Here is a 25,582-nt window from a genome sequence, read left to right as displayed (position 1 = left end):
AAAAACGTTGTTAATGTCAGCATATTATCCTGTGTAAACAGGCTGTGCGCTGCCAATAATATTCTATGGACACAGAATGCTCGCATTGACAAACGTCCTGTGACTGTGGTCTGCCTGTCCATACATACCATTCTATGAGTGCCGATGTAGCTTGCATGTAGCTGATCAGTGGTCCTTTAACAGCTGCGCTTGGCCCGTGTAAACCCAGCATAAGACGTTAGCATAAACATATGTGGAGCACTGGATTATCATCTTGGGAATGTCTTGATCTTTTCCATTCTCTTCGCGTGGACTTGGCGCTGTCTGATTTTCCATGCTAGGCAGTAATGTTAGTAAATTCTGCCAGGATGTTCGGATGTTGCACCAGACTGCTCCTAGGAGTGACCGGGTCAGACAGCGTGTGTTTACCCTGTGAAACCGATCTCATGTCAAGCAGATGAGAGGGAAAACGTCTAAACAAACAGCCCCGTTCCTGGGAGAATCATTTGGTCACATCGTCATCCCAGAGAAATAAACAAAGGATATAGTTACTTCCAAGCACTCCTGGCAAAGCAGCGTCCTGAGAGCAAAGAGACTGCTTATTATCGGGTACCGCAGAGAGCTCTGATGAGTACTTGGCTTATTAATCCCCTGTGGCCTATCCTACTGCATGCATATACTACTAGGGTTTATCATGCTAGTGTCTGAGGCGGAAGACGAGCCAGTCACAGGAAGACTCGGTACTCTTTATAGCTCACACGTTATTTGCCTTGTCAATTTTTGTTTAACAAGGTGGATATTGTGCAATATAAATGACGCATATTAAAGTCGCAGAGGAACTCTCCACAAGGAAAAGCTTTACCATTTTTGACCCCTGTCAGAAGCCTCTCACCCAGCCAAACAGATCTCTTGCTTTGCACTGATGAGGGTAAAATATCCGAAACATGTCTGTAAATGAAGTTTTGGTCTGACAAAGTTGTGTAAATAGGCCTTTTGAAGAGTTGATATTGACTTTTAGGAATGTTACCCCAATAGGTAGCATAATATAATAATAGATGTAGCTTATAGGAGGCAGAACTGCTTCAGTATTTGATCTTATATTTTCTACTAAGGAAGGGAAGATTGTAGGGTTAGAGAGGTGCGAAAAGACAGGATCTGGAGTGGAACATAGTAGATTTCTTATTTCATTCTGTATTTTGCTCCTTGCATCTGTACAGCAAAGCTTAGGCTCAAACTGGCTTGAAATGCTTTTTTTTGGGGGGGAGGGGACTTACAGGACTTCTGCTGCTGTATTTAAAGGGAACTTGTCATCAGGTTTCTCTGATATAAGATACGGCCACTACCAGGCGAAGGAGCGCGATGCCAGAGAGCCATGAAGCAAGCAGGAGGGTGGCATCTCAAGAAGATGGGAGGCGCTGGACCTGCGACACCCATCGGACCAAACCGCCCCCTGGGTGAGTATAATAAAGATATTTTTCTTATCTTTCAGGTTGGATCGGGGGCTTATCTACAGCATTATAGAATGCAGCTGACAAGCCCTGAAAGGTTGTGGCCGTATCTTATATCGGACAAAACAGCTGACGGGTTCCCTTTAAATGTCTGTGAAATCTAACTATTTTAATGCCACAGAGTAGAGATGGGCAATTAAATTTCCTGAGGGGCCACATGACAGACCATGACTGTTGTTGAGGGCCGAACCAATATGTCGAAATTAATTCTACTCAATATTAATATCAATATATTATAACTATATTATTGATAATTGTGCTCAATATTAAGTGATACAATTAATAATATAATTAAGTATGCTGACATCCTCCTAAATATCGTTTGAACCCATGTACAGCTCCTTCTGAATATCGTATGAGCCCCCACACAGCCTCCCTATATACAGCATGAGGTCCACACAGCCTCCCAATGTGCCGCATGAGGCCCCCATAGCCTCCGCTTGTGCAGCAAGACACCCCTATAGCCTCCCCTTGTGCAGCTCGACACCCCCATAACCTCCCCTTGTGCAGCTCAACACCCCTATAGCCTCCCCTTGTAAAGCTCAACACCCCTATAACATCCCCTTGTAAAGCCCCTCCTCCACCAGTGCAGTCAGCGGTGCACATGGAGACAGTGAGCGGGCGGGCACGGTGTGGCCCGTGGACCACAGTTTTCCAGCCCCTCGGCTGTCTCAGTCTGCGGGCCGGACTAAGACAGCCAGCGGGCCGGATGTGGCCTGTGGGCCGCATTTTGCCCAGGTCTGCCATAGAACGACCAAATAATATGCAAACAAAAATAATTGCACTATTCCATCTTGTGGGGTCTAGTTAAAATGTCATACTGTCTTGTGGATGAATGATGCCACTGTATGCTCTCGGTTAGGCCTCCTTCACATGTCCATGTTTCCAGTACGTGTGATATCCATTTTTTTCATGGCTACCAAACATACTCATGGTCCAATGCACATGTACGTGTTTTAACATGGACCGTGTGTCAGTGCAAAACACATGGAGACTTGGCCGCTTTTTTCCAGCAGCATGGGTGACAAGGGACAATACAAGCCTATGGGTCTGTGAAAAACATGTATGGCACACGGATTGCATCAGTGTGCCATCTGTGTCCTGTACATGTTTGACACTGCAAAGTATGGGAGAAGCTTTGTAATTTCTTCCTTTCTCAATCCATACCGGAAAAACAACGATGACCACACTGATGGTAAAACGGACACACGGATAACACACTGATGCAAGTTACTGACACCGGTATCGGTTTCTTATGTACATGTTTTATACGGACATGTCAAAGAGGCATTAGTGTGTGTCCGCAAGCTCCAGTGATGGCAGTATAATGGGCCACTTATCAGTAGCGCTTCCACAGGTGACCATACAGGAGCGAACACTAAGGTCTGCTCTTGGTCCAGGTGAGACTGCGGAGACTTTGTGGGAGGACACTCTGCTAAATGCAATTATTCCTCCCCACACCTCACCCCCAGGCTCTCACCTCTGCTTCTCCAGAGAATAGTCAGTGCTTTGTGTCAGGGAAGTGCGGCTTCAGATATGGTAAGGTTCCACCAGTGCTACAGTAATGGTTTGGTGGTCTAGAAGAAGCAAATGCTGCATTGTTCCTCTGCAGATCTACTACTACAGTGGAGGCATCAGAGCAATGCAACCAGCGTCAGCCAGTTCAGATGTTTCCCCCCACCTCCTGTTATCAGACCACAAGCAAAGCCCCCTGCACTCAGCCTGCAGTCCCATGTCAGAGCAGGGTCTGCAGAACCAGTGGTGCAGAGGGGAAGAAGGCTACATATACAACAACTCTTGTGGTATGCCTGTATACAATGTGATACTCCTCAGCTTCCCGAACTCCCATGCAGCCTAAATATTGTGATAGAACAGGGCCGTATAGTGCATTTCTACATGCCGATTTTAGCCTGTGAATTCACCCTAAAGAGGGTGTTAACTACTTGGATAACTCCTTCTCAAACTGAACGTTTGCTCCCCATCAAAATAAAACCACCTATACTCACCTCCTGTGCCGGCACCATACCAGTGGTGCTAGCACTTGCGTTAATGGGTCGCATGCGAGGTTGTTATGACACCTGAGTATATGAGTGTATGTATGTGTGTGTGTATATATATATATATATATATATATATATATACTGTGGTAGAGTGGCACACTAGGCTGCACACAGAGCTAGACACGGGTACACTGCGGCTTTAAGAACTTCCTTTGGTTTATTGTAGGCAGCATAAACCAAGGTGTGGTAAAGAAAATACAGCCCTCAGGGCAAAACAGGAAGACAAAACAAAATGGTGGCAGAACAAACACAGTCCCGCTTGCTCATGGCTGGCAGAACACACACTGTTCTAGTTCACTAGTCCAAGCACCACTTAGCTGGAGAGCTCCTTCTCCTGGCGCACCCACTGAACACTGAAAGCTCCTTCCTTCGGCCATTTAAGCCCATTCCATGTGACTGATCACATGACTGTGACATCACCAAGGTCCTGTCAGCACACGGTGGTGTCTGCTCTGTAGGTGGAGATAAGGGGGAACATTCTCCCACCCGCTCTATGAATGTCCCCCTGAAAAGCAGCCCATGACATACGTTAACTTAACCCTCGCAACACTTACTGTGCTGGAGGAAATAAAACTCTGGATTTCATATCACTGACCCCATTAGGCGTAGTGAAACATATCTCCCCTCTATTACATTGCCAGTGACTCTGTCACAATACACACACACGACTATCGGTGCTTGATTACTTGCATGTTTATACAAGCCGCCGAATACTGATGAGAATAGAACTGTGATCATAAAAGACTGCGTCCAAAAATGATACCTGACAGAGCACATGGTGAGTCTGAGGGTTCCATTATAGTTAATGGCTCCCTGTACATGGGAATTTGGATGTAAGCCCTGTGAGACTAACGAATGTGGGACAAAGCGCAGTGTCAAAGCTGTAAGGGTTTAAAAAATTAAGACTTTTTCAGAAAACTTTGCTTTTTTGTGGCATTTTTAGTGGATTTTACTTTTTCTGATCTGCTTCAAAGAAATGGCATGCATGCATCTTTTTTTCTTTTTTTTTTTTTACCAGATAATTTCATAACATCTTAAGGAAAACAGAAAAGTTGAGAAAGCTCATCACATAGAAATGAATGAGGGTATGTGCCCATGACGTCATTTGGACATCGGCACAGCCGCCAAGTTTCCCCGGGCCAAACTACTTCAGGAAAAAGCCTGCTCCTTTGCTATACTGTAAAGCCGCTAAAAGAATGAGCATGTCACTTCTTTTAACCGTTTCAGAGTTTCCGAACCCTGAAGAAGTTAAGAGAAGTGACGTAAGATAGAACATCCGCACTGTAATTTCATTTATGTGCATTATGTTCATTTTATGGAGATGTTCTGCAGCGCTTTTTTCAGGGGGATTCGTTGCAGAATCCCACCAGAAAATGACAGGCTGTGCAGGATTCTGCCTCAAAAAGACGTCATGTTCACATACACTTAGAACGGTTTTTCAAGAGTTTTTAAGGAGGATTTTTAGAAATCATTTAGCTCTAAAAAATAAAAAAAAAAAATACAATTTTTTTTTTTTTTTAAACTGTCTCATATGCCCTTACGATTTATATGTTCGTGCAGCTAGAGGGAAAGGATCGCAGTTGATATTATGGAATACTAAAGCTGTTGACTGCAATACATAAAGGAAGCCGTGCCGCTATTTAGCTAGTTGCATGTATCGGAGCCCGCTAACATGTTTGTGTAATCCCAATAATAAAACGCTCTCCATTATTTATTCATGTTCCCTATTTCCCCTAAAGCCCATATTAAGCCGTGCACTTTCCCACGCTTGCTGGGAATTTAACCTTTCATTTCCTGTCTTGCGCTCAAGTGCTGTTACAACATAGACTATATTTTCCTAAGCGTTTAATAACCTCCAGCCGTTACGTGACTGTATTGGCACGATGCTGAGCTTTCTTTGAGCTGCTGCGGCCCTGCAGAGTTGGCGGGGCGGCCGGGGGGAGCAGAGTCGTGTTTGATGTGTTGTATTTGCAAATGGAAACGTTCTCTTATATCTCAGGTCGGCTTGTGTCCTGTGAATGTCTGATTCCTGCTGGGTTGTGTGCATATTGAACAGCGTGTGCCTGTACACGGTGGGAAACGGACGCCATTGTTTATTATCTCAAGAATAAAAAGAACAGATTTTACTAAATATCTATAAAAAGAGGTGTAAGGGCTCATATAGACTATCCGACCTGCGGCTGTTAGCCAGCCGACTACATGTAGCAGGTAGCTAGGCTAATCGCGCTTCTTCTGACACCGAGGGATCAGTTGTAGATCATTTTATGCTCGCAGACTTTAATTGTTCTCGGCAGCACATGTCCTGTTTACATAGGATGATGTGCTACCGAGAATGATGATTTCTATACAAGCTTTAGGCCTCATGTCCACATCAGTATTTGTATGCCAAATCCAGCAGTGGATCCTACAGATAAACTATTCATTGAAAGATTGACACCTGTTCTGTGTTTTGGAGACGCTCCTGCTTTTGGCATACAAATATTGATAAAATACTGATGCAAAAATCCTGACATGTGAATGAGGCCTTACTCATAACTGTTTACCTAAAACCCATTGTACTTCATTAACAGGATAGTCAGGGTTTTGAGCTGGGCATCACTTTTTGTCAGAGACTTACAGAACATATTGATATTGATGGGGTCTGAGCCCCTTAAGCCCCCTTTACATTTAGCGATGCACCAGCGATCCCGACCACGATATGACCTGGTTAGGATCGCTGGTGCATCGCTAAATGGTCGCTAGTGAGCTGCCAAACAGGCAGATCTCACCAGCGATATAGCGATGCAGCAGCGGTCGTTACTTATCTTTCAGACGCGGCGATGAAGACGTCCACACGTCGCTCGTCGGCGCCAGCAGGAAGCGGCCAACGAGAAATGGACCTGGACGATCTCGCGCGATCAGCGATAACCAGCGGGGGAGCCGGTCGGAGGTAAGTATCACACATAGCGATATCGCTAGCAATATCGCTGCTGTGTCACAAAATCTGTGACGCTTTAGCGATATTGCTAGCGATATCGCCATGTGTAAAGCCCCCTTTAGAGTGTGTGCACACGCTGCGGATTCTGCGGTTTTGGTCCTGCGGATCTGCAGCAGATTTCGCTGCGCTGTGCAGTACCATTAAAATGAATGAAAAATGAAAACTGCAGTGCACACTGTGCTGATTTTTCCACGCGGATTTGCTGCGGTTTCAAAACCGCAGCATGTCAATTCTTTGTGCGGACTCCGCTGCGGTTTGGCACCTGCTCCATGGCAGGTGTCAAACCGCAGGGGAAAACCGCAGAAAAACTGCAGATAAACCGCAGGTCTTTTGACCTGCGGATTTACCTGCGGTTTTTGACAAATTTGCGTGGAAAAATCCGCAGGACAATCTGCAGCGTGTGCACATACCCTTATCAGTTGATATCCACCATCCAGTGTCATGCCCGATCTCGTATTGTGGTAAGTCCCTGGTAACCCCTTTAAGCGCCCAGCAATATTAGGCCTGTGATTCAGCAATTATAACATGTCCCATTAGGACATAAAGAACAAGAAGAAACAGTGACAATTAAAACAATATATATATTAAGTGTAAGATATTCTCCATTTGTTTTGTCTTTTTTTTGCTTGTTTTAAAGTCATTAGCTAATGATAACATTTGATAATATTATGCTACAACTTGAGTATATTTCTTATATTAGATGATGCTTCTGGTGCCATCATTCTTTTGCACGTTTATGGAATTGCATATGAGCGTGTATATGTGTATATATATATATATATATACATATATATATCATATACTGTATGAGATAAATGTTCACGTGACGGATCGGCTTGTAATCACTTTAGTACAATATTGATATTGCTGTAAGGAGTCATGAGAGATCTAGCATGTGACTGTATGCGACCTTCACTCTCCTTTGTGCCTTCTAGCAATGCGGACCCTGAGCGAAGACACCATCCGACTATTTCTGCAGCAGATTGCTGGAGCGATGAAGATGTTGCACAGTAAAGGCATTATTCACCGTGATCTGAAACCTCAGAACATCCTCCTGTCCTGCACAGGTGGCCGCAGGTCCAACCCCAACAATATTCGCATTAAGATAGGTATGGTGCTCTTATATATGGATCCCTCCATGTTTTGCAGTGCAGAAGAATATACAACGTGCCGAGGAATGGTCCCCCCCCCATATTTTTAGTTTTCCTTAGTAACTGATGACATCTTAGGTCGTCGTCCTATTATTAATAGTCACTGTGTAGCATAAATCCCAAGCTCTGTAGGAGCCTTGCTCCGTTTATCCTGGCTTTGTTTCAGATCCCTTTCCTGGCGCCTTGCATACAAGTATTTTATCTAGGTATTTATAGTTACAGTACTGTAGTCTTATTCTTCTTGCTTGTTTAGTGCTTGCTTTAAGTCGTCTTTCAAGATTCCCCACCCACAGTCTCTTTTATGTGAGGCAAGTGTTTTTTCCCCTGACATTGCAATAAGGCGGGCATATTTCATCCCATAAAGTAGCGCCAATCAATGTAAACATCGTGATACTATCTGTATAAGGGCAGAATGATCATTGTTTTTTATGCCAACGTAAACCATCCAATCAGCTGAGATACCAGCATTTTGCTCGTTCATCGGCTGATCGTTGGCATATTCACACAGGATAAGGAACCACCATTCTTATAAATGATCCATGTAAATGAACCTTAACTTTTTGTGATCTGCTTTTAGGCCCTTGTGTTTAGTTTCTTATACTCCCCCATGACAGCAAACTAAAGCTGGTAACTGGAGTGTAGTTGTTCTGTAGTGATTATCTCCTGCTGATGAAACACTGATTGTACTGAAGCCGCAAAACACAAAAAGTGGTATATCCTTGTAATCAGGCTCTCTTCCACTACATCATAGTGCTCTCATATTACATAGCAAAAGCATCGTGACAGATTCCTTTAACGATAATTTTATTGTTGGGTTTCCTCTTGAAAGTAGCTAATTTTTCCATGCTGGGTATAAGCAAAATGTGTGCAGGGTAAAAGGGGAGCGTGAAATTGGTTTGTAACCATTTGTATGTTTCCCATTCACAGCTGATTTTGGATTTGCAAGGTATCTGCAGAACAACATGATGGCGGCAACTTTGTGTGGATCCCCCATGTATATGGTAATCAATGTCTTCCGTGAAGTCATCTAGACCTTTGGTTATAACTATAATGGCCTGTTATGCTTTGTCTGGACTTGTTGTCTGCAAAAATAATGTCCTCCAAAATTTACAGTTATTGTTTTGATATGTAAAAAAAACCCCCAAAAGCTAAAGCTGGTCCCCATATGTGCAGCATTGAAAGAAGAGATGCTTCAGCACGGTAATCTATTAGGATGAAGCCCCCAAAACAAAGCAAATGAATGTTTCTGGGTTTGATATTCTCTAAATATAATTCCTCACCTATAGGTTGGCAAGCAGGCGCCTGTTCTGATCTCTTCATTCCCAGGTGCTTTCACATAAAGTCTCAGGGCTTAATTTGCTGTTTCTCCTTCTATAATGATGGTTTATTAAAGCCTTTCCTGTGCATTGTTAACCTCGTCAAGCATACAAGCTTTTGGTGGTTTTATGTGTCGGAGTGGTTACACAAGCACATGCTGCACGTTGGGGACATTGTTAGCGGAATCAATAACATTTTGTTTCTTTTCTTTACCGTTTATTTCTATTAAAAGGAACTTGTCACACGATTTATGCTGCCCAAACCAATGTATTTCAGAGAAAAGGTTAGTTGAAAGCGCCACCAGGACGTTGTGTCTAGTAAAGATGAGCTAACCGAATTGCAGTACTATCACCCCCAGGCCACATCAGTATTCAGCCGCCTCCTGCTTGCCGGCTTTCCCATCATCTCTTCTTGTAGGACGGTGTGACGTAATTGTTGCGGCATGATCTAAGCATGCAGTCACTCTAGACCTTCTAATCAGAAGAGGTGCCTGGCATGCCAACAAGTAGGAGACAGTTTGCAGTGCTCCCTTCCGGCAGCCATGCACCACTGATGTAGCCGCGGGGCAAGTGAACTGCAAATCGATTAGTTAATCCCTAGTGATTAGCTAAAGAGCTATGTTCCTGCAGCTACGTCCGTTCTCCCTGCCCACTCAGCTAGACTGACAGATTCCCCTTTATTCACTCCCATAGAGAGAGACCTGTCAGTCTAGCTAAGTGGGTGGGAAGGAGGCAGCTGTGCTTGATTCAGGCAGCGTGAATCATGTGACAGGTTCCCGTTAATGCATGATTGTGGAAGAGGAGGCAAAATTGCAACACAACTAGGGCAAGACTTGTTTTGGAAAACTGGTTGAATACCTCTCTAAAGGTGGTTATACCCATTAAATTTAGGTAAGGTGAGCCCATGGATTTTGACAGGACAGGACAACCATCCTCTGCATATGGGGGCCTCCCGATTGTCTCTTCACAGAAAATTTTTGGGAGAGAAGGTTTGGGCAGTTGACGAGTCTGTTGGGTTTAGCGATGTGCTGCTGAGTCCCCAAGGCTGGTCGGTGTACCAATCAAAAAGCAGGCTCGGTGGCTGACGGTGCTCATGATTGAATTTTCCAGAGTACCTACATTGATTGCCGGGTATTGTATGAGTACTACCCAGAGGCAAGGATTACTTTTCTGTGTTCTGATCCTGGCTGTGCTCTTCATAACTGCAGCTCCTGAAGTGTAATTTCTGTAATATTGGTTGTCTTTGTTTCCATTTTGTAGGGCGTGATCTGTAATAAACTGTAGCTGGCCAAGTTTGTTTTTTCTTGTGTCTGCACTCAATATCAGAGATGGATTGGAGTAATGCAGCTTGTAGAACCCTTCCCTGCCTGCTTTGGGGAATGTTGACAAATGTGGTTCAAACCAAGGTTGTGCCTACTGACTGCTTGCTGCTAAGTAGACAGCTGGCACCCTCCCAGAAGTGATGGGAATGAATGTATCCCAGTAGTTCTCATTGTCAGTCAGGCCCTGCTACTTATTCAGCGGGACGGACAGGTGGGCCGCCAGTTTGATGTTATTTATACCTAGTGATTTACTGCCTCTGCCTAAACATCTACACATGCAGAATATGAATCCTAAACAGATATCTTACTAAGGGTCCGGCTCATGGAAAGAATTCGTAATTCCGGCATATGTGTTTCCTCCGTCCTCTGCATCATATCGTTTAGCTAAACACATACTTGTAGGTCTGTTAGGTATACACATAATATAGCTGCCTGGGCCGCAAAGTTGGTGTTGCCTGTCGGGGCCAGATTTGTACCTTGTATGCTTGGGGGGATACTAGTCAAGGTTAACATATTGTAAAAGAGCTACAGACTACACATCCATGGTATTTTTTTGTGTTTGTCCTGCCAGGCACCGGAGGTAATTATGTCTCAGCACTATGATGCCAAAGCTGATCTGTGGAGCATTGGCACGATCATCTACCAGTGCCTGACTGGCAAGGCTCCATTCCAGGTAAGTGTCATCTCAGTTCTACCACAGAATTAGTGACTGTGAACTGAATGTTCTCTTGACGATTTACATTGACTGCCTTCATTGTATGATACAGTTAAACAGATAGTCTGAATCAGGGACGGACAGAGACAAGAACGGTATGTGGGCCCTATATGGCCTATAGTTCACCATACCGCACCCCTTTATTTGTCTGTGACATGCCGCTCGCTGACTTGGAGGTGTAAGTGGTTCCTTTTACGTCTTGGGCTCCCGTCCGGCTGCACAGGTGGCAGCACTGGCGTGTCCCCGCCTGCCCCGGGGTGGATTATAGTTCTCATTCAGCTATACCGGTATCCTTAACATTACGACCTTTGAAAGCTGTTAACCTTTTGTTAACCCCGATTAAATGAGCTCAGACCTTCATCAAGCTCATAGACAGGGTAACAAAAGCCTTGTATGTCACCACCTTTTAGTCGTTGACATCCCTGAGAGAAACTGACACCTGTCTATGTAATGAGAACCTGTCTCATGTCCCCATCAAAACTGGCTAAAGCACCAGAGTGGAGAACATGGGCAGTTCTGCAAGAAACCTCCCCTCCATGAAATGTCTCTCTAGATGTGCCTCCAGAAAGGCATTGATATATTATAGCATGGTGGCTTAGGGATGGGTTAATTTACCTTGATTACCTTGATTTACCTTGCTGTTCAGAGTCAAACACCTGTATACCTGTCAGAGTTCTCCACTCCACATGTGGATTGTACGCTTCATTGTGGCCTACAGGATTGATTACTCCGGCTTCACAGCTTGGTAGGAAGTTGCCATTTTAACAGTGGGTTATGAAAAGCTTTGGTTGTGTTAAAGCGATGTCTATAGTCAGTTGACGTTATGCTTCATATTTGATGGCATTATAAATGGGTGCTGGGCATCAAATTGTATGAACACTATTTCCATTGTACTTTATCCCAAACATCCCACATGTTACTTTTAAGCTGATGTACCTGGAGTTTTCTTATTAAAAGTTTGGGTTGCTGATTCACAGGCCCCTCTGCTGCCACCTACAGTAAGTTGGCTGTTGTGCTTCTCAGACCATCTGGCGCACAGGGTTCAGCGGTAGTCCGAAACGCTCTATGCAAATAGTTGACAAGCTTTTGTTCAGACGACAGTTATCACCATTAATAGGCATATTTGACTTCATCTAACTTTGACACCGATAAGTAGGATTGGTGTAAATTAATTCTCAGAACCCTATCCATCAGCCAAATAAGCCACAGATTACTGTTGTGACCGAAGGACAGAGTCTAGCAAATCAGCTCGCTACAGCTGTAGGAATAAGACAATGAGGCCAATAATATAGTAACGTACGATGAGCTATTGGTTGCAACAGTCGGTAGCTCTCTGTATTTACCCGTACATAGAATGGTTAGAATACATATCATTGTCATCTACAACTTATTGTCATTGGTAGCACTCTGTATCTACGCCTACATGTCATTGATAGCATTCTGTATCTACCCCTACATGTCATTGATAGCGCTCTGTATCTACACTTACATGTCTTTGACAGCACTCTGTATCTACACCTACATGTCATTGAAAGCACTCTGTATCTACCCCTACATGTCATTGGTAGCACTCTGTATCTACCCCTACATGTCATTGATAGCGCTCTGTATCTACACTTACATGTCTTTGACAGCACTCTGTATCTACACCTACATGTCATTGAAAGCACTCTGTATCTACACCTACATGTCATTGATAGCACTCTGTATCTACCCCTACATGTCATTGATACCACTCTGTATCTACCCCTACATGTCATTGATAGCACTCTGTATCTACACGTACATGTCATTGATACCACTCTGTATCTACACCTACATGTCATTGATACCACTCTGTATCTACATCTACATGTCATTAATACCACTCTGTATCTACACCTACATGTCATTGATACCACTCTGTATCTACACCTACATGTCATTGATAGCACTCTGTATCTACACCTACATGTCATTGATAGCACTCTGTATCTACACCTACATGTCATTGATAGCACTCTGTATCTACACCTACATGTCATTGATAGCACTCTGTATCTACACCTACATGTCATTGATAGCACTCTGTATCTACCCCTACATGTCATTGATAGCGCTCTGTATCTACACTTACATGTCTTTGACAGCACTCTGTATCTACACCTACATGTCATTGATAGCACTCTGTATCTACACCTACATGTCATTGATAGCACTCTGTATCTACACCTACATGTCATTGATAGCACTCTGTATCTACACCTACATGTCATTGATAGCACTCTACATCTACCCCTACATGTCATTAGTAGCACTCTGTATCTACATCTACATGTCATTAGTAGCACTCTGTATCTACATCTACATGTCATTGGTAGTACTCTATATCTACACCTACATGTCGTTAGTAGCACTCTGTATCTACATCTACATGTCATTGGTAGTACTCTATATCTACACGTCGTTAGTAGCACTCTATATCTGCACCTATGTCATTGATGGCACTCTATATCTGCACCTATGTCATTGATGGCACTCTGTATCTACCCCTACATGTCATTGATAGCACTCTACATCTACCCCTACATGTCATTGATAGCACTCTACATCTACCCCTACATGTCATTGATAGCACTCTACATCTACCCCTACATGTCATTGATAGCACTCTACATCTACCCCTACATGTCATTAGTAGCACTCTGTATCTACATCTACATGTCATTAGTAGCACTCTGTATCTACATCTACATGTCATTGGTAGTACTCTGTATCTACATCTACATGTCATTGGTAGTACTCTGTATCTACATCTACATGTCATTGGTAGTACTCTATATCTACACCTACATGTCGTTAGTAGCACTCTATATCTGCACCTATGTCATTGATGGCACTCTGTATCTACCCCTACATGTCATTGGTAGCACTCTACATCTACCCCTACATGTCATTGATAGCACTCTACATCTACCCCTACATGTCATTGATAGCACTCTATATCTGCACCTATATGTCATTGGTAGCGCTCTATGGAATTAGCACTCCAGATATGGCATCTAATGTGATGGGGCCCTTAAGCTTATGGCACACTGAAGAAGTCCTACATTGTGCAGACAGGAAATGGAGAAGGTTTTCCCGTTCTGTGTGTTTATGAGAGATATGGTTGTTGGTGGTCTATTCATCCAGTAAAATTCTTACTGCATAGACAAAAGTGAAACAATTGAATTGAATTTATATAAAATGTGTTATAAAACTGGCTCCAGTCATAGTCTGAGCCCCAGACATAATCCAGAATGCATGCCTGTACGTCGTCTGTCAGTGCTGCAATGCAATATCCTGTATCGAATAGATGAGAGAGCCGCTCCATTACTGACAGACCCCGTTCTTCAGATATACGCTTTTTTATATATTTTTAACTTGCAGTGATTTTTTGGAGGGTGTGGGATAGTGCTTTTCTGCCATTTTTGTGGCACCTTTTTTTTTTTACTAGCGTTTTCCAGTCATTTTTTTTAAATCCATTTACCATTGAACAATCCACTTGCAAGTTTTCAAGTAGACGCACTGTCAAAACAATCAAAAAGATGCACAGGCATCTTCTGGGTGTCCTTTATGCCTTCCCATTGACTTCTATTAGAAAGAATAGAGCGTCTTCAGAGCGGAAAACATCTGCAGAATGGTTGACTCATTTTAAGCCGCTTGGTGTTTTTGAAAACTTGAAGAGGTTAAAAGATGCTCAAAAACCTAAACATAAGTACAGCAAGATGTCTTTACACAGAAATGCACATATTCATCCTTTTGAGAATTTGGGTAGCGCTTTTTCAGGTGGTTTTCAGAGCGGAATCCCCCTGAGAAAGACATTGTGCGCCAATACCTTGAGGGTCTTAAATTTGAAAGAAGTGCTCCTTTCCTGTTCTGTGGGTAGGTGTGTGTTTTCGGAGGGTACTAATATATATTTTTTCTCTTTAGGGTATTTTTAGTCCATCATCTGGCTTGAAGTTATATATTACAAATCTCCAAATAATGTACTGATCTTCTTGTACGCTGTGTACACAGGAAAAGCCTAAGTAAAAATAGCATGTGTCCATGTTGTGTTAGCCCTAAGAGATCCGCAAGGTTAATTGATTGTTGCTCACGTATTTATAGATCATTGACTCATGAGGATTAATAAGGAGAGAATTCAGCACGTACAATGGCTCTGCCCCCTGCTGGAGATACAGCCCCATTGCTCCCTGGTATAAATGCCCGTCAGTGTGTGTCTGGAGGAACAGGACCTCGGGCTTGTTTTGATCTGTTCTGAAGGACAGGCAGAGTTTTTGAAACGTCTTCTCTGCTGAGCTCTCTAGTTCTCTGCACTCATTACACCACCATATATATTCTCCTTCTAGACATGAAGAATCCTATTCACTGAGCGTACAAGACCGCTCACGTAAATCCCCTGTTCCTCACTTTTCTTTTGGCTTACAAGTGGCTGATGCAACTTTTTCAGTCTATTGCCCCCAGCCTCTCCTGTAGATAATTGACACATTTTGGATGTAGTGGTACGATACTTCACTGTTACACAATGATTTCCTGGAAAGGACGCAAAGTCTGTTCCACAACATAAAATGTAAGCTCTTTGGCACATGAAATAAAGCAGCACATAACAACACTCAGATATCCTTCATCCCATGACTCTATGACTTATCCTTTTCTTTTGTTTGTTCACTTTTTTTTACAACACCCACGATCAGAATTTAAAGGCGACCTGTTTTTTTTTTCCCTTTATTATTGTATTCACACCGCTCCGCTGAGAATTTCCTTTTCTTTTATTATTGTTGTTTTTTTTTTTTTTTAATCCACCGTATAGTTTTAGAGATTTGGGCCTTTTTATGGGGGCGTTGTTCACAGGATTCTCTGGGGCGTGCCTTTAAGGCTGTTCGGTGTCATTAACCTGTGTGAAACGACCCCTTGTAAAGACCATGAAAATTAGCTCTAAATAAAATGGCCCATATCTCTATTACCATGTGGCGGATAGTGGAATACTCAGGGGAGCACAGGGAATAAAGGCCCCGTCACACACAGCGATCTCGCTAGCGAGATCACTGATTTTGTGATGCCACAGCGATCTCGCCAGCGACATCGCTGTATGTGATGGGGATCAGCGACCGGCCCCTTTGCCGGGTATCGCTAATCGCGCTCCATCGTCCTGGGCTGTTTTTTGATCGCTGGTCTCCCGCTGGCCAGCGATGGCGCATCGCTGCGTGTGGCAGCGAGAGACCAGCGATCAGCGACGCTGGACGCTGATTTCCAATGTAAACTTCAGGTATCTAAGAGACGCGCGGGTCTAACAGCCATGAGACATGCAGCCGCCGGGACATGAACATTGTATTTGAGCACGCCGAAGTCACTCGGTTGGCACACGAGCATGATCCGATAACCTTATCCCAGCACGCTCGCCCATCACGGTTTTCTACGAATTACCATGTTTGATGGTTTCGAGGAATGTGAAGAACAAGGTACTTGGAATACGTTGCTGTTGGACATGTGTTTCTAATTAAAACTGATATTATTTAGATCCAAAGAGGAATGGTGGTAGAAAGGGAAAGCTTTATAACACACCTCACTTGAAGTGTCATCAAGAACACCATATACCCAACCTTGAAATATAGGGGCTTTTTCTCTGTACAGTAAGATACTATACCAGCAGGAATGTGCAGCCTTGACCCGGGCCCCACATGTTTCCTGAAATGCAGTTCAACTCTGTTAACACTTTCAGTAACTTGGAAACCTAATTCCTGTTTACGTCTAGGCTGCCCTCGGCATATGACTTTCGAAGAAATCCTTCTTCCAAACCTTATATAAAGGGAGCGTTGTTTTGGCGACTAAGAGTTGTGAATGCATAGATGTATCTAGACCCATATTTTATAGGGATATTTCAAAGTGACAAAATAATATTCCTGTTAATAAAAAAAAGGAAGACATTTGTACTTGGCAAGATTTTTGAGGTTTTACTGCTAGAAAAGATTTACTAGAAAAAGTCCCTTCACTCCCTTATGGTCTCAATGGTCAAATGTGTGCTGGGTCAAGGGTCATGTGTCAGAGAATTACTGAAAAGTATATGTAAAAGTAGTTTGTGAAATTGGCAAAACTTGGCAATATAAAAAATAAAAATGGCCTCAAAGTAATAACCAGTACTAAACATGGAGAATGAAACTAAGGGCTAAGTCTTTGGAGCGTTACTGGTGCCTGTCTCTAGTACTGAAATAACTGTAGGACTGGTGCTTGTTCAGTCACTTATCCAATCCTTGTATAAGAAGTTGTTTTCCTGTTTCTTTCTATAGTTAATGTAGCCCTTTGTGCGGAAAGATGGCCCCTGACATACAACTATTGAGTTGTCTAACTGAAGTTCTGTAAAATAAAGGTCCTTAAAGGGAATCTGTCAGTATGATTTCAACCTCCCTCCCCTTAAATATTTATATGTGCCTGTAGCTCTTCCGAACCCAAATCCAGCAGACCGTTTCTCCATTCATAAGTAATCAGCGTTTGAATCAATATGCAAATGAGGCTGAAGTGCTTTCACATATGGAAGCACTTCCCAATCCTTTGTCACTCTGATTCTATTTCCCGCCCAGGGTTGCCTTCTCCTACTTGAGTGACCGGTACTTTGTCATGTAACGTCAATCACAGGAGGAGACAGCCCTGGATGGAGAATAGAGCTGGAGTGACAGAGGTTTGGGAAGTGCTTCCATGCATGGATATTTCTTCATGCTCACTTCATTTTCATGTCCATTTATATGGTGAGGAATGGACTGTATAGCTAAAGATATTGCTGGATTTGTCTCTGACATATACCGTAAATAGTTAGTGGGTGAAATCCTGCTGACAGATTCTCTTACTGTACATGACTTATCAAATCGTTGTTAAGCACATTCTGTTCCATGGTCAGTCCAGGTTACCATGCTAATATTGAGATTGTAATCTTTATTTGTCAGACCATGTTTTCTATTCTTATATAATACGTCTCTGCTTTCGTTATGCAATAGATAGGCACAATTGCATTGATTCCTTACAGTGACTATAAAAATTCTACACATCCTTGTTAAAGTGCCAGGTTTTTGTCATGAGAAGAACCATTTTCCAACTTTTATTACCTCTAATGTCACCCATAATCTGGACAAATCCTTTGAGAAACAAACTGATATCATTCTGAAGTGGAAATAACAAAACCAAAATAACGTGGTTGCATAAATGTGGACACCCTCATTTAATTGGGGATATGGTTGTTCCATTCACATTTAAACACATGTTAAATAGTAGGCGGGACACAGCTCTATCATGTAAGGTGATTCTATAGATTTTAGCCCCTCTTGTAGGATTTTCCTGACATTTTCTTAGTAGCATTATGGTCAGTAAACAGCTTACAACACAACAGAGGGATCTCATCTTAGATCCTGAAGATTTTCCCACAGTGAAAATGCAAAGCGTCAAAAACTCATCATGGGAACTTAACCTAACTGGAGTTTGGGATGGGTTTGTTCTTTACACATTTAAAAATGCATGCATGCATGCTTGGCTGAGCTTGCATATTTAGCGTACCATGAGGTGAAGCACTGTGGATGGCTGAATGACTGAACAACCTTCCTTATTTCTTCTCGAGTGCCGGCTCAGGAATCGCTGCTTGAGTGTAGCTGACCTACAATATAATATGCCATTTTTGGACACCATACAAACCTTGTACAGTAAGGATTTTGTTTTTCTAGCGTCCACAGAGGAGTGGATGTGTATTGAAGCACCTTGTGGTTTACATGACATGGTTGCACCTCTTCTATTTCAGATAACAAGAATAGCTCCTTTCATGTCGGCTCTAAATAAGTCCACCGTGGTTAGGGAGGTGTTGGATAGGCCAATAGGGTGTCTTAATTATCGTATGACTATGATAAAAATAATAATCCGCAGCCCAGATCTTTTAGAGAACACAGCACACCCATGGTTAAAGCTTCCTTCTCTTTTCAGGCCAGCAGCCCTCAGGATCTTCGTCTCTACTATGAAAAAAACAAGACCCTCACACCCAAGTAATCATTCTCTCAGCATGACGGACTTTTTCCATTGACTTGCTCTCGGCCTACACCTGTTGATTCTGTGCTGAAGTTCCAAGCTGCCAGGGAGATGGGCGATGGGCACTACATGTCTGGCACTAACTTGAGCATTCCTTATTTAACACTGCATAACTGCTTGTGCCAGGCTTAGACAGAAAGGCCTTTAATCCCTTCAGCAAATGGGGCAGGTTATTTGAGGAAACCTTTTTTTTATTACAGAAGAAGTCTATGGGGCACAAGAAAATGTTTAGATTAGTTTATACTTTTAATGAGGTGTTATACCAAAAGGTGGCCAAAGTGAAATATGCATATAGTCCTGGAATGGCAGGGACTGTGTTAGCACAGTGCACAAAGTGATATTGCCACTATCTGTACATAGTGGGGTTGTATCAAGTTTAGAAGTTACCCCTTTATCTATAGGAACTTCCCAATTGCTGGAGATTTGACGCCTGGGACCCCCTCTGATCCAGAGAACCAGGACTCTTCAGCATTTGTCAACCATGCGCACTTCCGCTACATTTATTCTTAATGGGAGTTCCGAAAACAAGCAGAATGCTATACTCTGGTGGTCCCATTCCAATGAGCTCCAGTTCTTGGGATCAGTGGGGATCTCACCAGTTGGCCCAGGATAACTAGGTACAACTCCTATAACAGATCATTACCAGCACAAACGTAATATCTTCACATATGTAAGACCTAGAGAAGTAGGTTAGGGGCTGCAAACTTTGATGCTCTTCATCATAACCCCCTCCTATAGTTTCTGTATAGATGAAGAATCGCTTTGGTCCCTTTCCAATATTATTTGACTGGCATGGTGTTATTTCCCCAACTTTCCTACATTTCTGTCCCCTTTCTGAGTACTACACTGAGTCTAGTTTAGGAGTGATGAAGACTAATACCCAGGCTGCCTGCAACTGTTAAATTTAACCCTGGCAAACAAGCTCCCCTCTCGCTTTACGCTCGCACAGACTGCTCGAACCTTCTGCTCAGCATTTTTCCTATACTCTGACTTCTCACTCTCGGCTGCACAGCTTTGCCCTTGTATTTTTGTGCCGGTGTATGTTTAACTGTTGTATATGTTGACATTTCAGTGTCCCCCGAGAAACCTCATGTCATCTGAAGCAGCTTCTTTTTGGGCTTTTACAGAGGAACCAGAAGGATCGAATGGACTTTGGTAAAGTGTTAATAATACTTCTTTTGATAATCCTCCTGTAAATTCATAAGGAACTAGTAAAGCTGTTTCTACATCTCTGTATGTCTCAAAATCTCAGCCAAAATGTGTACTTAAAGGGTTTGTCCTCGTTTAGGGACATTTTTTTCTTAGTTAAATGCATTCATTTAGGGTTAAAATGCACAGTTGTTTTTGTTTTTATTGCCTCTATAGCAGGTTACAGAATGAGATAACAGAGAATCTGTCAGTAAGCCAGCTATGATAGTCTCACAAGGAGTTTTTAACTCTTTTATCTGTGGTTTTCTGGGCATCACTCAGCTGATTTATCACCATGGATTACATCATAGTTGAATGTGCAAGGAAACAAAGAGCCTGTAAAAGCCAAAAAGTGCCATATTTTTAATGAGACACAAATGTAAAAATGATTTTTAGTCCCAAATCCATGCAGTTAAGTTTACAAACAAAAACCTAATGCTTCACTGGTTACATTCCAGTAACGGTAAAGGCATTAATAATGCTAAAATATCTGAAAAACATCATCCATATTTGTCTTGGTTGGTTTCTCCCAGATTACTGCAGTTACTCATCATTACATTATTTTATTATTTGTAGAAATCCCTTCTATGTTGGTGGATTGTTGGTTTTATAAGTCACAGATAGTGGAATTGATGTAACGTCTTGGATGTGCAGTACTTTCTTTGGCTTGATCATTAACTTTGATTTTGTTTCTTCAGATGAATTCTTCCACCATGCGTTTTTGGATGCAGGCTCCTCCATGAAGAAATGTATGTATCATTCATAATAAACTAGATTTAGCACAGTTATCATTTCCTGATTGAATAAAAAGCTTTTATAGTGTATAATTAAAAATAATATCATTTTCCAGTGTATTTTCAGCTTTTAGTTACTTACGATTTTCAAAATCTCTGCTTGCTTTCATTCATTAGGCACCATAAAGGGGGTGTTCCCATCTTCAAGATCCTATCCCAAAGTGCAGTAGGTGTAATAATAATATTAGCAAATACCTCCAATTAGAAATATAGTATAGTTTTTCTGATTCGCTACGTCACTTTCCTCATATGCAGGCATTGCAGGACCTTAGGTATCCATGGCTATGAAGTGACAGCTAGTTAGCTAGTTGCTAGTGGTCGTAACCATGGGTACCTAAGGTCCTGCAATACCTGCACATGATGAAAGAGTCAGCAAATCAGAAGAACTATGCTACATTTCTAATTTGAGGTATTTGATAATATTACTATTATTATTGCACCTACTACATATTGGGATAGAATCATGGAGATCGGAATACCCCTTTAAGGTTTATCTTTAAAGCCTTTAAAATCATCAGGGGTTTTTTTAGATACAAGTGCCATTAGAGTTTCTTTAGAGTTTGGTCAGCGGTTTTATTTTTTTTTCACTGATTTAAAAAAAAACTTTTTCTCCACCTTCTCCTATCAGTCAGTGAGTGAAAAACGGACGGCACATGGATGGCATCCGAATGCTGCCTGATTTTGTTTTCACAGACCCATAAACATTCATTGCCGAGTTTGATCCGATACTCGTAAAATCACTGAGACATGGCCGATGTTGATCTAAAGACCCCTCTGTTCGCAAAAATCCCAGACATGTGAACAGCCTCATAGAATGTAATGGGTGCGAGAGTTATCTGTGAAAATAAATAAATAAACAGCAGTCGTGCGTGAAGGACTGTCATGTGAATGAGTCCTAGGGGAAAAACATCTGTGATGAACACGTGTACACGGCTCATTAGACGTACAGCGCAGTTATTAGGTCCGGATAATAAGCAGAGTACGTGTGTGGCCGTTGCATGACACGGACTGATTTTCATCCCATAGAAGTAAACAATGAATGTTCTAGCAAGCAGAGATCTGAAAAACAGTGAGAAATGAATCAAGAAAATGTTTTGTAATATTGTATTACTTTCCATAATGCTTTATTTGCAGAAACCAGAATACTCTTAAAGGGGGCCTGTCAGCAGGATTTCTCGCCCCACACTGTTTACATGTGACAAGTCCAACAATACCTTTACATGGCCAGTCTGTTCCTCCATTCCTGAGAAATGAGTGTTTGAATCAATATGTAAATGTGGCTGTAGATCTGAAGCCACTGTCACTCCAGCTCTACTCCCCACCTACGGCTGCCTCCTCTTGCTTGACTGACAGCATTTATATTGTGTGTCTTCAGGCAAAGGGACAGTCATTCAACAAGGAAGAAGAGGCAGCTCTGGGTGGGGTGTAGATCTGGGGTGACAGAGGTTCAGATCTACCATAGTTCTGGAGTCTCACAATTCAAACATGCTGTTCTTAGAAGAGTGCAAAAACCTGGTGATAGATTCCCTTTAAGTATAATTAATTAGATTAATAATTATTCATCTCCATCTGAACATGTGTGGATAACTTAATAACTAGTAAATCTGTGCTGAAGCTTTCGTGTATTAGATACTTTATCACTCAGCCACGGCAATGCTCCTGTCTTCTAGCTGCACCTGTGCCAATGCCATCGTATCCTAGCTCAGGCTCGGGCAGTTCTTGCAGCAGTTCTTCCACGTCACACTTGGCATCTCCTCCTGTAAGTATAGTGATTTGCCCTAGAAGCACATAAATACAGTATCTTAAATCCTGCATTAAATTTTTACATAAAAATGTTATCTAGGCCTCGTTACTTTACACTAAGTACATGTGAGCACGGAGCAGTGATCCAGACGTCGCCCTATTCATTGTAGGAAGCTGGACTACATGTACAAGTGTGGCCACAGTTTTCTCAGTTTGGAGCCTGCATGAAGATAAGACTGAGGAAAGCTCCTAATTCAGGCCCATGCGATATTGGGCACTAGAATCCATGGCATCACGGATGCTGCTATTTAGCATATCAATATTGGGGAGTTTGGGTCCTTTCATGACAAAATGAGCCCATTCAGGTATAACCCCCCCTTAAAATGTTGTTTTCTTTCTTCTTAGATTGTGTTCATATATCGTGGCCATATTATACTTTTTGCATCCAGTTTTTTATTAGATAATGTCGTTGATTATTTTGAGCTTATGAATGGGAAACAGCATGAATATTCTACTGAAGCTAGTGCTATGGCAGTGTTGGGGTTAATACAGCAATAACATTGATTCCTGTTTTGCAGTAATCCAGTGTACCGGCACTGAAAAATCCCGCTTTGAAGATATATTCAAATTAGATTAGAAGTGCAATGTGGGAGTGTCAATAAAGACAATCTGTCAGCAGGTTTCTGCTGCCCCATCCGGGAGCAGCATAATGTAGAGACAAAGACCCTGATTGATGCAATGTATCACTTACTAGCCAGCTTTCATAAACTCCCTGTTTTCCCTTCTGCAGATCTAGCAGTTCTCTAAATGCTGAGCCCTGTATAACCCCGCCCTCACCACTGATTGACAGATTCTGTGTAAGGTGTACATAGGAAGAAAGCTGCCAATCAGTGGTGTGGTTATACAGTGCTCATGAATATGAAGGACTGTAGCAAGCAGCCTATTAAGTGACACATCACTGGAATCAAGGGTCTCCGCCCCTACATCACACTGCTTTCAAATTAGTTGACAAAAACATATTGACAGATTCCCTTTAAGGCTCATCGACATGCCCCTAATGCACTGCCAGGCTAGCTTGCATCTGCTTTCACAGCTTGAGTTCCCCGTGCTGGCACATCGAATTACTATGATGCAGGTAATGCGGTCATACCACTAGTGTCAATAGTCCTGACAGGTTCTTTTTAATGGTCTTTCTAGCGGTACCAAGAGTCTGAAGTGTTAGTTTCACAATGTCAGTTGTAATTTCTCATTATGTATAAATCAATCATTAACTCATATTTTGTGCCCCCCTGTCCCTCCAATGTTTTGTCAATCTCCTCATGCATATCTGTTATTCTCTATTCTACCTACACTATATAAGAGGGATAGGCAATGCATTGCAGTGTTAATACATTAAATGGTAAATTAATACTACTATTACTGCTAGTTTTATAGTTTGATCCTTTTACTCCCAGCAATCCTTAGGTGAATTGCAGCAGCTACAGGAAAAAACACTGGTTTCCCCAATTCCTGATTCTCCAGGATTTCTTCAAGGTTCAAAGGAATCTGCAGGGAGCAGCAGCAAAAACTCCTCTTGTGACACTGATGATTTTGTTATGGTGCCTGCACATTTTCCAAGTACCCAAGGTTTGTTTATTGAAGACTGTATAATATTAAAGGGATGTTACATCAGAAAATGATAGATAGATAGATAGATAGATAGATAGATAGATAGATAGATAGATAGATAGATAGATGTTACTTTTCAGTTCTCTGCTGCCTCTTATTTTGGATTCTTATACCTTTGATGAGATCCTGGGACAGAATCCTTGGGGGATTTATATATACACCCAACACACACACATATATATATATATATATATATATATATATATATATATACAGTATATAATTTTTTTTTTTTTTTTTTCTATTACATTACATTACAATTTCTGCAATTTTCACACTGGCAGCTAAGGTTAATACTGGACTCATACTTCCTGTTATGAACAGATGACATTTCAGCAATCTCATTATCAACACAGACAGGATTACAATGACTAGTGTGGCAGTTCAACTCACTCAGAGGTACACGGAGGTAGAAAACAGGAACAGTGTCTCTTTAAATCTTCTGTTGGTTTATTATATTGATGGCATAAACCAACATGAAGGGAAAAGTAAACACAGCTCTTTGGACAAAATGAGAAAAAAAAATGCTGTGAAACAGTCCATACATTTTCGAGACGCCGCCCACTCTGAAGCAACATAGGTTCAGTCTTTCCTCCTCAGGTCACAGACCACTGGAGATCCTCTCTCCAGCCCTACTGAACAAAGACTGCCTCTGGAGCCCAGGTATGGAGATAAGGTGGTTGTCCACAAAAACCCAACCCATTATGTAGGTTAGCTGTTAACCCTTGACACCACTTAGTGTACTGTAGGAAAATCTATGGTTTTCACATCACTGATGCCATTAAGCGCAGTGAAACATATCTCCCCCTGGAACTTTATCAGTGACTTTGTCATGCTGGTAACACCTCTATACACCGATGATAACACAGGATCCAGCAATCAAAATCAATGATGTTACAGCTTGCCTCCTCCAATCTCCGTCACAATAACCTTTGCCCAGATCAGGGCATGCTTAGAAACTTTTATATAAATAAATAGGATCTGAGCCAGTCTTTTGCAACCTATGTCCATGTGGCATTCTGTACAAAACAGTCTAATATTAGGCCTAGTGGGCAGCAGGAAAATAGCAAGATTTATCACAT

At 42.2% G+C, this 25,582-nt stretch overlaps 1 protein-coding gene across 3 annotated transcripts in view; it reads left to right on the top strand.

The window, feature by feature from the left end:
- The window catches only part of ULK1 (unc-51 like autophagy activating kinase 1), a 115,558-nt gene that overhangs the window by 36,359 nt on the left and 53,617 nt on the right, over window positions 1–25,582 (top strand). For all 3 annotated transcript variants that reach the window (XM_073557031.1, XM_073557029.1, XM_073557030.1), the window contains exons 6-13: window positions 7,460–7,633; window positions 8,603–8,676; window positions 10,885–10,986; window positions 19,006–19,064; window positions 20,180–20,262; window positions 20,994–21,044; window positions 22,760–22,848; window positions 24,287–24,458. In XM_073557031.1, the coding sequence (XP_073413132.1) occupies window positions 7,460–7,633; window positions 8,603–8,676; window positions 10,885–10,986; window positions 19,006–19,064; window positions 20,180–20,262; window positions 20,994–21,044; window positions 22,760–22,848; window positions 24,287–24,458 (804 nt within the window). The remainder of the gene's footprint in view (window positions 1–7,459; window positions 7,634–8,602; window positions 8,677–10,884; window positions 10,987–19,005; window positions 19,065–20,179; window positions 20,263–20,993; window positions 21,045–22,759; window positions 22,849–24,286; window positions 24,459–25,582) is intronic.

This window comes from Dendrobates tinctorius, unplaced genomic scaffold (assembly GCF_039654945.1).
Source record: "Dendrobates tinctorius isolate UK_male_01 unplaced genomic scaffold, ASM3965494v1 ptg000243l, whole genome shotgun sequence".
Classification (NCBI taxonomy): domain Eukaryota; kingdom Metazoa; phylum Chordata; class Amphibia; order Anura; family Dendrobatidae; genus Dendrobates; species Dendrobates tinctorius.
Note: the sequence above shows the minus strand (reverse complement) of the source record. Positions and strands in the feature narration are given on the sequence as shown.